We start from the raw sequence: 13,106 nt of genomic DNA on the forward strand, positions 1-13,106 counted from the left end.
AATTATGCTCCCTTCGAACTGGTTTTCTTTAAAATACAAATCTTTGTAATCCCAGGCTATCTGTAATCAGAAGCACATTTATAACTGGAATATAATTTCATTTCATTCACATGTGTTTCATAAACACATAATCCTTTATGGATTACAACCCGCCATCAAAATGATACATTTAATTTCTGGCTGCTGTGAGAAAAGGCTATAAATGATCCGCCATTTGCAGGATCCTCACATGCCATAGCCTAGTAGCCGTGACAACTTCTTTATGTTTACAGACGTGATGTAATGACGCAGTGCCTTGCTCGAATTTCCCGTGAAAACCTACCCGTACCACTCAAATTAAAAAACCTTATTATAAGCTAACCATTGTGAATCGGGCTAAAGTAAGGCGATAGTTTTTAACACTGGCTGGTTATGTACTTGCTCAAATATTGATTTCGGATCATTTTTAACCAAAAAAAAAAAGTTACGGACTGCAGCTTTAAGTACTCCTATCAAGTAGACCTAGTGTACCTGAAAAATGTAAAGAAAGTTTATCTTTTATTGAATTGGTCTTAATTGTTATTTGCATCTTAGATCTTATTTTTTTTAAACTACATTGTGAAATATATCATTATCATTAGATAAAAATAAATATAATAATAAATAATGAAATGAAATAAAATAAAATAACTCATATAGTGAAATAAGATTTTGGTAATATCGCCCACCCAAAAAGATATGCATCTACTTGCAATTGATCAAATAAATCAATAATTGCTAAGAAAATCCCAATATGATAATTATATGACATAAGATAATTTAATGTTACTAAATTAAAATGTCAAACTGACAGCTCTTAAACAAATATAATAAAATTCACCATGTATGCAACATAGCCAGAATGTAAATTTGGACTGCATGAACACATTTCTCATAAAAAATGCTTAAAAATGCTTACTTTCTTTTCTGTACATTTGATTCTACTTATTCTCTTTAAAGGTGCTGTATGTAAGTGTTTGACTCTACTAAAGCATAAAAATACCATAATATGTTTGCAGATATTTAAGAAACATGCTAAGTTAACATATTTGTTTATCTGAAAAACAATGCTACAGTCAGTTATTCTCCTTTGAAAATGTGCATTCCGGGCCGGAATGTAGGTCTCTGTTTTGGTTTGTGAAACCCGCCCACTGCCAGTTTACCCAATTGTATTTCGGCACCCCGGGTTGCCAGTTGGCGGGAAACACAGCGCATTTCATTTCAGTCATGGAAGCTGGCAAACGAAAAGGGTCAGAGCGGGAAATAGAACTTTCAATAGAACACAAGGCTACTACCATTTAGACAAGAATGTGAAACTATTAATTTTCTTCAGCAATGTGTTGTAATCGGGGCAAGGAAAAAAGTAAAAAATACTAACTCCAGAGTAGGGCTGAACGATTTTGGAAAATAATCTAATTGCGATTTTTTTTTACCAATATTGCGATTGCGATTTAATATGCAATTCTTTTTTAAAGCTCTTTATGTTCTGTATTATTCAACAAAGACAAGCTATAAATCATTGTATAATATGACCAACACACTATTAGATAGATTAAACCTAAATGTTCTTTTCTGTAGGCCAGGCCTATATGTCACGATGAAATTAGGTGATGCATTAATTGATATGAATGACATTTTTATTTAACATCTACAATCACAGTATATTGACTGATTTGTTGAACTTCCAACCTTGTAAGCATGTAATAATTATGTTTAAATAAGCCTGGTGTAAACATTAATATGAAAGTCAGTAACAAATCACACAACCTAAAGTAGATCGCAGAAATATAAAAACAAATCTGTTGCTTTACCACACTACTTTAGGTAATTAATTAAGTCACTGTGATAAACATATGTAAACATGTGGACTGCACTAAACACTTTCTGTTAACTTTAGACCAGTGGTTCTCAAACTTTTTTGGTCGCGCCCCCCTTTAAACCTATAAAAAAAAAACTGCCCCCCTTTCCCAAATCCCCATTCCACCTCAGACTACCAAATAATTTCACTAAACATTATGAAAAATTTATGCTTTTTTATTATAAAAAACCTACAGGGAAAAAACACCTGCATCACTTGAAACATTGAAAAATAGCATAGAGAGAATAACTGTTATTATTATTATTCTCTCTCTGTTATTTATTTATTTATTTATTGTTGGTTTCATGCTGTCCGCTAAGGCATAGGACACACATAGGCTTTCCTCCTCACCAACGACATTAAACACCGTGTCTACACCGGACACGAGCGGCAAAATACAGTAGAACCATTATAATCAGTGATGCTGTGTACACGGGATGCGATGCGACACGACAAAACCCGACATTAAACTGATGCCTTGTTCCATCTATGACATACTGACACAAAGTTAAAATTATTTGCAATGGTCGCTTTGTCGCATCCAGTGTAGAGCTGTTGCGGCACGACGCGACGGTATAGACACGGTGAGTGAAGCCGAGAGCAAGATATGCCTCATCATATTTTCTGCATTTAGCTTTTAAATGACCAGCACCTGCCTGGGTCTGTGCGACTTCATCTATGGCTTTTCTCTTCGCTTTCACAAACCGATCCATCTCCCATTCTAAGTTAAGTCCTTTGGCTGTTTACTGTTTTATTTATTTTCTTTTTCTGCTGATGGCCCGCGCTCGACTTGAAGCAGCACTGCTTAGACCGATGGGTGTGTGTCATCAAAGTACTGCGAGAGTCTCTTACTATAAGAGAGTGCGGTCGTCTCCTTATGCTTTCTCTCGCCGTACTTTGATGTCATACACTCTGTACTTTGAAGTCAAACACACCTCTTTACTCTCGCGTGTCACGTGACCGAGTGTAATTGCAGCCTCTGCGATTGAAAAATCGCGTTTTCTCATATCGCGATATTATCGCAAATGCAATTAATCGTTCAGCCCTACTCCAGAGTGTGGATTTGCAGAGTAGTGAGATTATGTTTTCGGCATAACGGGCTTAACTGTCTATGTGTAATTTATGCATAATTAATTGAGGCAGTCTCGTTTCAGAAAATTAACCATTAGATTTCAAAGTAAGAAATAAATTATAGTATTTTACACCTCACAATGAATAACAGTCTACTTGGTTACGTTTACAACTGGGTTTACGTTTACATAATGTACTCGGCCGACAAATGCGACCTCCGCAGGACGCAGCAGCAGCCTCCGAAATCAGACGCAGATTCAGATTTATAAAAATACACATGAGGTGGTTTATAATTTGCAAACAATACAAATATTGCAAATGTACACATTAGCTGATCAATTTACAGTGTAAGGCTCAATGTTTTCCATCGTCAGGTGCGCTCGTTACTGTTGGTGTCGTCAATCTGGCAACCTGCATATGCTTCAAGTCAGAGGAGGAGGGACCGGGTGAAAAAAACCCTCTCCAATATTTTGAATTTGGACTGCAATACCTAGTTCAACCACTCGGTGTCAATCCTACATACAGCACCTTTAAGTACGCAATCAATATCCCAAAAGGCGTACTTTGTACTACTATATAGGACTATCAATATCTAGAAGTGGTTGTGCAAGAAGAATAATGTAGACCGAGTGCATCTCAGTGGCCACAGGGTGATTGTTTGAATGCCAAGGCCAAAGTAGAATAACAACCTGCAAGCGAACTGAATTTGCCGGACAACTGAATCCTCTCTTTTGACAATTATGTCGAAAGATACATCATGTTGCCAGAAGAAGTGATGACTAACAGATGAGAATATTGTGCAGTGAAGCATGCTTACATTGAAGGCAGAGTAAAAAAAAAATTTTGCATTGTGCATTATGAGTTATGATATAACAGGTGTACTTAAAATCCCTCAGCATTTAAAGGGGTCATATGATGCTTTTTTAAAGATCATTATTTTGTGTATTTGGTGTAACAGAATATGTTGACATGCTTTAATGTTCAAAAAATATTTTTTTAAATACTGTACATTATTGTAGGTCCTATATCCCCCGCCTCTCTCAAACGCTTCGTTTTCTACAAAGTCCCTCCTTCCGACAAGCGCAGTCTGCTCTGATTGGCCAGCTGACCCAGTGCATTGTGATTGGCCAAACACCACAAGCACTCGTCAGAAATGTAACTCCCCTTACCATAATCGCGAGCTTCATCTTTCAAAATAAATGTAAAGACAGTAAATAATGTCATTAGTTTTACCATCAGTTCAAGCCCGAAAGGGGAACAGACACAGTAATGATGCAGTACACAAGCTGCGGTTAAGACAGCTGACTCTACTATGATGTGACCCTCTCTCTCCCTCTCACACACACACACACATGCGCGCGCGTGCACGGACGCACACACACGATGCGCAAAACTCCGCATTTGAACAGTCAATAGCAAATACTTAAACTAGTAACAAAACATACTTACAGTCGCTGATTCAGAAGCGCCAGATTGTCATAGCGAAGTCAGAATTACCTCCTCTCCTAGGTTCACGAAACGGTCGTCCATAAAATGCATTGCTGTTCTGTTGTAAGTAATCTTAAAGATTCCTAAATGCATCTACTTTCGGATGGCCAAATAAAGTGCTTTTGCCTAGAAACACACAGCGTCTCCCTGACATGCTGCAGCAACACGTTTTAACGTTTAAACTTTTTAGGGGGGGTGTGGCAGAGTCTTAACTTTGATAAAGAATATCTCTTTGGTTTTGAGACTTTAGTCTTTGCAACTTCAGGGATCTTATTTATTCACAAACAGCTTGTAACACTCCAGAGAGAAAGGAAAACTTGAAATCGCATAATATGACCCCTTTAATATTTAAAGAGCTGAATCTTTTTTGATCATTATACACACATCTTACAAAAAAATGAAAAAGATGTCAGCTTCACACCGCAGCCTACTTCTCTAAAGGACCCCATCTGCTGCTTTGCGTATCTCACACAGATACAGTTTCTCAGCAAACAAGTACTGGAGATATGACAGACTGAAGGGAGAAGCTCACAGAAATGCAAGTAATTTGGCTTTGGGCGAGGTGGCTGAGGTTCTTGTGTCGATGTCATGACAATGTTTTGTCGACACCTTACCAGTACACCCAGTGTCCACCAACCCAGACTTCTCCCTCCCAGGCCTGAGGGAAATGTACCTTATTCAGTTCCTCTATTCGCCTGATCAGATAAGGGTTGCTTGAAGAATTCTCAAAGAAGACATAATCTGCAAAAGAAGACAGAAACACTGGATTATTTTGTAACCAGTATAAAAACCACATTTTAGGGCTTGGCTGACAGTTAAATGACTTAGGAGATTCAAATTACATAAAAAAGTGCAAGTCATTATTATTGGTATATTAAAAATGGTATGTTACATATACTAAATATGCAATCTACCACCACAACACATTTCCTAAACATGGAAGTTTTGCCAAATACAGAACCTTTCATGATGTGAAACTTGGTGTAGATAGAGTTCAAGACAATACAGCCTAGTGGGGCCAGATTTAACTGATTACCATCATTCATTCTTTTACTATATACGGGAAAATGAAAATATTCATAACGACCGCTGGGCATTTAAGATAAGAAAACCCTCACCAAAAAATATTTTTAGGTGAATGGTCTCTCCCTCACAGACTGATATAATGGGTAATGAATAAAGTATTCATAAAGTGCAAGGAATTAAAGATAAAACTACCTTTTGAATCAAGTAATACCGCCCATAGTTATCTTTAGATAATGAAAGAAATTCTGAGAAATAGTACATTTTATAACGCACTACTTGTTCTGGTTTAGAAAAATACCCTACATCATACAGTTACTATGAGTCTAAGACTTTTGACTTGGCCTTGACTGAGTCTAGGTAATGAATTGTTTATGTTTGGTATACATATAGAAAACACTTTCTCTCAAAGGCAAGATCAGTGAAGAATATGCAAATGCATGCATGTAAACAAACACTTCATTCATGCAAGCAACCGTATTCTGCCACTTGAGTCACATTCCGATACATGTATCTACGGCATAACCGAGCACACACGGGTCACATTAGAACCGTGCAATGTAATAATTTGTCACATAGACGCTCCATTAAAACGTCAGTGAATTCACTGAAAGTCTGCTGAAGCTACAAATTCATTTTCAATGGCACTGCATTAACGGCGCCATGAAACAATGTCAAATCCACAGCGTGTAGCCGGCTAATTGCACAAACAAACGACGCGACGGTTTTGTGTTAAAGAAGTGTTTATGATTAGACGCATGACAACAAATACGCCTCAAAATAGTGCAGATTCACAATGTTTCAGCGAATCAGTGTGCAGAAATTCAATGTGGTTTCTCTGTGGAAAACCGAGTGAGGCGTTACTCTTAAATGCTAGCTCGCTTTGCTACCTTGCATGCCGAATGAGGACCCGTAACTAATGGATACGTGCCAAAAAATGAGACAAATGATCACAAAGAAAAACATCGGCGTCAAAAATCGGCATGGCCAGGTCGCAAGCACAACTCGCTTTTCTCCTGTATGATCAAAGCTAAAAGAAACGTGCTCTATACGCGTGTTTTACATATAGTAATGATTATTTGTTTATGATGTGGCTAGCTAGCAACATAGCCCGCTTGCTAATATGCTAGTGCGGCTATGATAGTTTAAGAGGCCTGACCCACATCAGAACCCAAAATATTCTACATCCACGTTATCGCTTTCTTTTGCAAGGACACTGCACGTGTTAAGAGTTTAAAAGTAAGCGGCCGGTTGCGGCGATTCCGTTGAAACGAACCCCTGCTTCACAGACAAGTCTTGCGGTGGTGTCTGTGTTTTGACTTGCGTTAATTCAGAATATAGACGGACATACCTCCGACCCGGTACATGTTGGCCGCCATTTCTGCCCTCCCGGAGTGTTAAAAAAAACAAACCATAAACTAAAATAAAAACAAAATATATATGTGAATCAAAAAGACATCTAAATCCTGTGACCTTCTAAAAAGCAATCTGGCTTAAGATGTTTTAAATGTGGGGGGTGGATCTCTGTAAGAATAGGAGATTTTTTTGCAGCCCCCCCTCCCGAGATTCACAGTACAATACAGTAACTCACTCACGCGCTAGAAAAGGCTCGAGCGCAGCGGCTTCCTGATGATGAGAGAGGAAGAGAGGAGAGGAGATGAGGGGGGGTGAATGAAGTCTACAGACTGCAGCCTCGACTTGACACTCATGACTGTTTTACACAGAGCATGAGATTCAATTTGGTTAATGTGTGTCATGTTTTTAAAAGTAATATTTAAAATAAACATAGTTTAGCCTACATAATAATATTCGCCAATGTAAATCTTTTTACTATGACAATAAATATATTTAAAAGCCTTTAACTCTGGGAATCATAGCTATTCTTGATACTTTTAAAATATATTTAAGATAATAAGGTAAAAGACAAATGTAAGATAATTTCAGTAACGAATCAGTGCGTGAGTGAGCTATTCGAATCATTAAGGCTGAATTGATTCACGAACCGATTCAGACCTGGTTGGAATGATTCGGATCAAACGAGTGATTAATTCACTCTTTTCGCACTCTAATTCATTAATTTAAAAAAAGAAATGTATATTAAACTTGGTTAATGTACATTGCTTTAAAAAAGTAATATTTAAAATAATACACATAGCCTAAAATACCTGTAAATATTTTTAACATGATAAATAAATAAATAAATAAATAAACGCATTTAAAGGCGTTTAATGCTGGGAGATTCATGGATATTCCTGATACAACATTTGAAAAAAAAAATTTAATAAGATGAAATACAAATAAGATCAGTAATAATTCAAATCAGATTGAGCTGTTCGAATCATTCAGACTGAATCACGAACCGATTCAGAACCTGTTGACATCATTCGGATCAAAATAGTTATAAATCACGCCAGTTAACTGAAAACACGAGATGGCTTTAATGCTGAAAATTACACCGAGAAAGGCAATAAAATAGTTTAGCTATGCTATATGGTTTTATAAAAGCGCTAACGTTACATCCAAGAATGTAAACCAGACTAATCGCTAGAACAACACTACTAGCAGGGATCACTGTCTAATTTTAGTTTAGTGTGTGGGTAGACAACCATAGCAATATTGATTTTATATCGAACATTTAATTCAGTCCAACGTGACGTCCTCCTGGTCTACTCCATTGCTAAAAAAAATAAATAAATATAAAGTTCAGCAAGTTGACTTGTTAATCCCAGACATGCGCCGTGGAAAAACTCGTTTTGCGTTTGGGAACGCCCGTTCTTCTGGAGCGCACAATCGAGCGCAATAGGCTTGTCGATCTGTGACATCACTGTATGAAACAGCCCCCTGAAGGCTTGGGGTTTAGATGATGCACAAAGCAAGAAGTCACTTTTCCACGGTTCTCCAAACTGACACGCGCTCATTCTGGAAAAATAATTTTAGAATCTAAAAGAGCTACTGAGCTGGACTCGCGAATTTGGAGCTGCTTGTTTTTTCTCGCGCTTTCAGAAACATACTGGATTTTAACTATGACAATCATTAAGCCATATTGTGCGTCGTTTGTTTCTTTTTCACTCCAATCGGTGATGCAAATCTGATCCAAAATGAAGTTTGGGAAGAATATATGCATCCTAAACGTTGGTGGCACCAAGTATGCTTTCACTAGAGAAGTTATAAAGGATTTTCCCCTTCGAAGAGTGAGCAGACTCCACAGCTGTTCCTCTGAAAAAGAGGTCTTGGAGGTTTGTGATGATTATGACCGAGAGAGGAACGAGTTTTTCTTCGACAGGCACTCCGAGGCTTTTGTCTTTATTATGCTTTACGTGCGATCTGGAAAGCTCAGGTTTGTCCCGCAGATGTGCGAGCTTTCCTTTTACAACGAGATGATCTACTGGGGCTTGGAGAGCTCACATTTGGAGTTTTGTTGCCAGCGGCGATTAGAGGATAGGATGTCCGACACTTACACGTACTTTTCAGAGGAGGACATCAAGGCAGAGGTGGAGTCCAGAGGTGAGGAGGATCAGGTCACCCGGTTCGCCTCTGACAGAGGGAACGCGCGGTGGCTGGAGAGGATGCGGAGGACTTTTGAGGAACCAGCTTCCTCTGTTGCTGCGCAGATCCTGGCATCCGTGTCAGTGGTTTTTGTCATTATGTCTATGGTCATCCTCTGCGCGAGCACTCTGCCGGACTGGGATACAGCGAAAAACAATACAGTGGAAGAACACAGGTACATGCACGAGTTCAACTGCTGTGGTCTGTGGTGTAAATGCAAAATTAGCTGCATCTCTCACAGGACAGCTCATCTCCCACCATAGCTCCATATATAATAAAAGGAATCATGCTCTTCTCCACATATAGGATCTCAGAATGAAAAGGCCTATGTTGTGATGGTACAGGTTTGTCCCCCTGAACTCGTCTGTAGCCTATGTATGATTCTTTCCATGTTTTGTATCCGGTTGCATTGCGAGCTCCATTCAAACTATCTTTTCTCAAAAAAAAAAAAAAACTGAAATTAAAGTTCAACTGATATCTAAATGAGTGTATTGCACTGCATAATATAATATAGCCTAATATCATATTAAAAATACAGCTATCTCTCATTACCAAATATTATTTTTGTTGATTATTTGCTTTTTAAAACGTATTACAGTAAAAACTGTATTAGCACATAATGCAAGCTGAAGCCTGCAAAATATCACGATGGTGATTTTTGTTTTCTAGCTGACGTACTTCGTTTGGCCAGTAAAAATTATCTAACGTCAGCATGAGTAGGGGGACCCGGGAGTGCTGTAACATATTTCGTTTCAGCGTCTGTAACTGTAAGAGTTTTTTGCGCAGTGTGTGTGGCATTGATGTAATATTCTTATGTTTTTCTGCTACAAATTAAAGTAGATATAGAAGTCTACTACATATCCTCAGCTGTGCAAATTAATATTGTAGAGAGTGCTGACGTATGGGATCAGATTCCCGTCAAATGTATTGCAGTCACGGATAAAAAAATAACAAGCGTGAAACCAAAATTGAAAAACGCAAGTAAAATTATATTGCACAAAATTTAAAAAAACGAAAGCAAAATTTTCAGAATAGCAAACAATGGTCACGGATCAAAAAAGAATAAGCGTTAATCAAAAATGTAATAACGCACGAATCAAAACTTTAAACACATTTAAAATCATATTGCACAAAACTGAAATATTAATGCAAAATTATCCGAATTCCACACAAAATCATGTTTCCTTAGTTATATTTCTCTGTTTTTTTGTGCTCAGACATTTTCTGCACATATTTGTATTTTTTGTATGCTTATGATGTTTTTCTCTTCGCTCTCAAATGTATTGCAGTCACGGATAAAAAAATAACAAGCGTGAAACCAAAATTGAAAAACGCAAGTAAAATTATATTGCACAAAATTTAAAAAAACGAAAGCAAAATTTTCAGAATAGCAAACAATGGTCACGGATCAAAAAAGAATAAGCGTTAATCAAAAATGTAATAACGCACGAATCAAAACTTTAAACACATTTAAAATCATATTGCACAAAACTGAAATATTAATGCAAAATTATCCGAATTGCACACAAAATCATGTTTCCTTAGTTATATTCCTCTGTTTTTTTGTGCTCAGACATTTTCTGCACATATTTGTATTTTTTGTATGCTTATGATGTTTTTCCCTTCGCTCTTTATTCCACGTTCTGCGCTTCTTCTTCCAAATGTTGCGGTTAGAGTTTCATGTAAATCAGGGCGGGCTTAAGCATCATCATTGGTCCACTAGTTCTAGATTGACAGCTCCTCCTCTAGCCAATCAGTCGAAGAGGGGCGGTGACGTCACTCCGACACACCTCATTACTGCCGATGCTCAGTGTTCTGTTCACTTGTACAGGTGAAAATGGACAACTGTCAGCTGGGAAACATCTTTCCATACATGACACCGTTATATGTGTCTTGTCTGTCACTGCTGTACGCCTACCTGGCGATCCGTTTACGTTAAATGAGTAAATCGGTAAATTATTTTTGAATTAATGTAATGTTTTTGCAGTGAAAACGATAGTGCTACAGAGTAGACAGTTACAAAGGCCAGGTGGATTTGATATACACAATGATTTATTTGCATATTGTGTTTATTTACATAGCTACTACATATATAATTGCCTAACACTATCATATTAATGTTTCAATGTATATAAAGTTTGAACATAACAACAATATGAAAGTAAAACAGCCAGTAATTTGCGGTAAGTTACTGTCTTTAGAATAAGACATTAAATCATTCATTCGAATGGCTGATTGATTCAGTGAAGAATAAAGCGAATCATTTAATATGAAAGGCTGCTGTGTTGCTTGTAGAGGACAGGTTTTGCTGTGGCTTTGTTTGAACGCTTCAGTCGAAATAGAGCAAAATGAGAAAATAGTTACTATTAATAGTAAATTCACTCAAAATATACTTCTTGTTATATTGATTCAGTTCAATAAACATTTGCAATGGTCCTGATATTAGGAAAAACACTCTTCCTCGTGTTTTGCTTAACTGTATGTCATAAAATAAATTATAGTGCCATTCTTTACAAACACCATTTATTTTAAATGCTAAGCCTATAACTAATTTAAAACGAAACTGGGCTCACATACCTCTCATTTCCATGAGTGAATCGTTAGACGCAATGTAACATTTGGTTGATAAACTATTAGCCTATTTATTTTGTAAGAAAGTTTTGTACTTCTCTCGTATCTAAATATCGTCTCAGGTTACTTATGTAACTATGGTTCCCTGAGTAGGGAACGAGACACTGCGTCCTCTAGGGGTCGCTATGGGGAACGCCTCGTCGTGAACCGTGTCTGAAGCATACATTGAAAAAAAAACACCAACTCGTTGGCCGGCGACAGCCATGACGTTACTACCGGTGCGACTATAGTATAAATAGGCGCCGGGAGCTACACATCATTCACTTCTTCGTCTGAAGCTTGCGTCCGCAGCATGGCAAGAAACCTAGAGGACGCAGTGTCTCGTCCCTACTCATGGAACCATGGTTACATAAGTAACCTGAGACATTCCCTTTCATGGGAACTTCGAACTGCGTCCTCTAGGGGTCGCTATGGGGAATGGTATACCCACGCCACCATGCTGAGGGGAGTGCAAGCCAGAACCATGGCGAGCACTAAGTACCAACTCTACCATATTGCTATGGGAGTCGCCCCTGGGATGTTTGACAGCTGTCAGTGACGTTATTCCCTACGGCCAAAGGCCTAGGCTACATACCCCAAAAATACTTACCTGTTAGGGCCAGACTCCTGGGCCCAGGGTAGAGCTCAAGGCTTGGAATCAGAAATAGATTCCTTTAAGGGAATACGACCAAGAGCCTAGAATCATACTAGTCTTGGCCTGTCACACAGGGGCTACCGCACGTTTCTCTTTGTATGTGCTGAAGGAACTGTCTCAACAGACCCTTAGTAGCAACACCCTGGTAGGACAATCTTGAATACCGTTCTAGGGGTTCTCGTGGCACCCTGAAAGAGCAGCCCATAGATAGAAATAGCGTATCCCAAACGCTATATCTAAGGCTATAATGCTGGAGTGGCTAGCAGTAAATCTGTAGCTGAGGGAGCAAACATCCAGCTTTCAAACGAGAGGGAGCTCAACCTACAGCATGTTCTGATGGTGGAACAGCTAGCAGTTATTCAGCTGAGGGAGCAACACACCCAGTTCTCAATCCGAGAAGGGGGCTCGACCTGCAGCATGTTCCAAAGCTGGAACAGCTAGCAATAATTTACTTAACGCTCGAAAGAAAGCACCATACTCACAATAACCCTCACTGGTGATGCTTCCAGAGTGTGTCGACAGAGACATACTAGTTGAGTGGAGCCCAAGGAACCGGGGTCTAACCAACTCAGAAAAAGGGAACGAGGTCAATAACGCGTAACCCTTACCATACAGGATTTTAGAAAAGTGGGCAAAGCATAACGTGCACACTTACCACTTATGTGGATTTTAGAAAAGTGGGCAAAACATAACGTGCACACTTACCAACTATGTGGATTTTAGAAAGTATGCAAAGCATAACGTGCACACTTACCACTTATGTGGATTTGTAGAAAAGTGCGCAAAGCTTAACGTGTGCACTTATTTTAGAGTTTTCCAAGCATCTGTTTACAGATA

General features: G+C 38.4%; 2 protein-coding genes across 2 annotated transcripts in view; one reads left to right on the top strand and one right to left on the bottom strand.

Moving 5' to 3' along the window:
- The window catches only part of mta3 (metastasis associated 1 family, member 3), a 39,715-nt gene extending 32,643 nt beyond the window's left edge, over window positions 1-7,072 (bottom strand). Inside the window, exons 1-3 of the mRNA XM_016268779.1 lie at window positions 7,054-7,072; window positions 6,810-6,876; window positions 5,109-5,176 (exon numbers count right to left, since the gene is read on the bottom strand). Coding sequence (XP_016124265.1) covers window positions 5,109-5,176; window positions 6,810-6,837 — 96 coding nt within the window. The 5' untranslated portion in view covers window positions 6,838-6,876; window positions 7,054-7,072. The remainder of the gene's footprint in view (window positions 1-5,108; window positions 5,177-6,809; window positions 6,877-7,053) is intronic.
- Window positions 7,073-8,556: 1,484 nt separating this feature from the next.
- On the top strand, window positions 8,557-9,267 carry LOC107582819 (potassium voltage-gated channel subfamily G member 3-like). The gene has a single exon (XM_016268839.1). The coding sequence runs from the start codon at window positions 8,557-8,559 to the stop codon at window positions 9,265-9,267; it is 711 nt and encodes a 236-aa protein (XP_016124325.1).
- The last annotated feature ends 3,839 nt before the right edge of the window (window positions 9,268-13,106 follow it).

This window comes from Sinocyclocheilus grahami, unplaced genomic scaffold, assembly GCF_001515645.1.
Source record: "Sinocyclocheilus grahami isolate Dianchi unplaced genomic scaffold, SAMN03320097.WGS_v1.1 scaffold47.1, whole genome shotgun sequence".
NCBI lineage: Eukaryota > Metazoa > Chordata > Actinopteri > Cypriniformes > Cyprinidae > Sinocyclocheilus > Sinocyclocheilus grahami.

Excerpts from the sequence above, each read along its gene's own strand:
- LOC107582819 (XM_016268839.1), top strand. The coding sequence starts at position 8,557 with ATGAAGTTTGGGAAGAATATATGCATCCTAAACGTTGGTGGCACCAAG.